The sequence below is a fragment of the Gavialis gangeticus genome, unplaced genomic scaffold, assembly GCF_001723915.1.
Source record: "Gavialis gangeticus isolate Ggan-Ray unplaced genomic scaffold, GavGan_comp1, whole genome shotgun sequence".
In the NCBI taxonomy this organism is placed as follows: domain Eukaryota; kingdom Metazoa; phylum Chordata; order Crocodylia; family Gavialidae; genus Gavialis; species Gavialis gangeticus.
Genome location: NW_017729011.1, coordinates 14194850 through 14196332, shown reverse-complemented (window position 1 = coordinate 14196332; position 1483 = coordinate 14194850). Strand labels below are relative to the sequence as shown.

The following is a 1483-nucleotide window of genomic DNA, read 5'->3' as shown; positions in this document are numbered from 1 at the left end:
GATGGGCGCTCCCGGGTTTCGCGCGCTCCGCGATGCGCTGCGGATGGCGGCGGTGGGAGCGCGGCGCGGATACAGCACGTGGCCGGCGCAGGCGCCCCGCATGGACTACCAGGTACCCCCCGCAGCGGCCGCACACGGCGCTGGGACGCGGAGCAGGGTGGGGGGCCGGCACAGGGCTGCCCCCCAGGCCAGAGCCCGCGGTGGGGGCCTGCCCTGCCCTGTGCAGTCTGCCCCTGAGCCCAGGCCGAGCGAAGGGCTGGGATTTCGCGAGTGCAAGACGCAGCCGGTTGGCAGAGGCCGGGGCAGCTGATGTGGGGCTGGCTGCACTGGGCCGGAGGGCTCCCCAGCTTCCTCCTCTAACTTTTTCTTTGGAGTCCTGTTGATTTCTGTCACCTCCCGCCCAACCCAAGGCTGGGACATAGCCGCTCACAAAGGGCTCGGTGCTGCTGTAGAAAAAGTGTGTTTTGCACGACGGGATGTGTTGCAAATGACTTTAATCATGCAACTGAACATTGCATCGTCTTTTATGTGCCTAATTGGATAAGGTTGGGTTAGGAAGCGTGCAGTGGTCATGCGGGGCTCATTGCCTTAAAACTGCTCTGAGTCTTGTAGTGACAGTCTTATAAGCTGGGGCTCCTTGGTCCCTGCTGTCCTGCGTGATAGGCAGGGAAGAGAGTGGGTCTGTGGGATGGAGGGAAGCTGGGTTCTCTTCTGTGTGTGTTCATCACGTAGCCCAGCGCAGGCCTGCTCTACCTGCGGTCTCTGGTGTCATGCTTATGCCCAATAATCCACGTGCTTTGTAGCGGTGTCTAGGGGAGCTGTGCTTGGCGTAGCACCAAGTCAGAAGGGGGGGCCGTGTGTGGAAATGGGAGGGCAGGGGTTGTGATGCAGGGTGGGAAAATCTCTGTTCCCTCCAGCTCGTCCGAAGAAGCTGAGAGGTGGAACGTGCAGCCGATCTCTGCACTTCCCAGGAGGTACAGTATCCTGCCTTGTATAAATAGTCTCTTGTCACTGGCGGAGTGGGGCTTATGCTTTTTATAGCGGGGTGGTGCAGGCAGGTCTGGTTACAGGCTGAGGCAGAGCTGACAGTGCTGCAGAGGTCTTAAGAAAACCTGGGAAACAGCTTCTCTGCATGGGGTGTGCACAGACAGGGGGAGGCATTAATCAGCACCTGGCTGGGCTGTTGGGGGGTAGGTTGGGTCCCTCCCATGCTCTGGGTTGAGTTACCAGGGCTCATCTTATGATCCGAGCCCTTCCTGCTGGGGGAGGGTTGCCAGCCCTGATACCAGACATCACCCCCTCCATGCTGGAGTCAGCTGCCTGTCACGTTTTTTGGAATAGTTACAGGTCCTTTCTTTCACCAGTTTCTTCTCCCTTCCCGTCAGAGCTGAGACAATCTCTCGTTTGTTGTGATGGTCCTTTATTAGCTCTATTTTCCTGCACCTTTTCCCTCAAAACCAACTGGGGAAAACCAGGTTATGCT

The 1483-nt window shown here is 58.3% G+C and overlaps 1 protein-coding gene across 2 annotated transcripts in view; it reads left to right on the top strand.

Annotated features, from left to right (window-relative positions):
- The window catches only part of FPGS (folylpolyglutamate synthase), a 27965-nt gene that overhangs the window by 6468 nt on the left and 20014 nt on the right, over window positions 1–1483 (top strand). The window contains exon 1 of one of the 2 annotated variants that reach the window (XM_019510548.1): window positions 2–112. The exons of the other annotated variant lie outside the window; for it this stretch is intronic. Within the exon in view, the coding sequence (XP_019366093.1) occupies window positions 2–112 (111 nt within the window). Of the gene's footprint in view, window position 1; window positions 113–1483 lie in introns of those variants that run through there. 2 annotated transcript variants of the gene reach the window in all.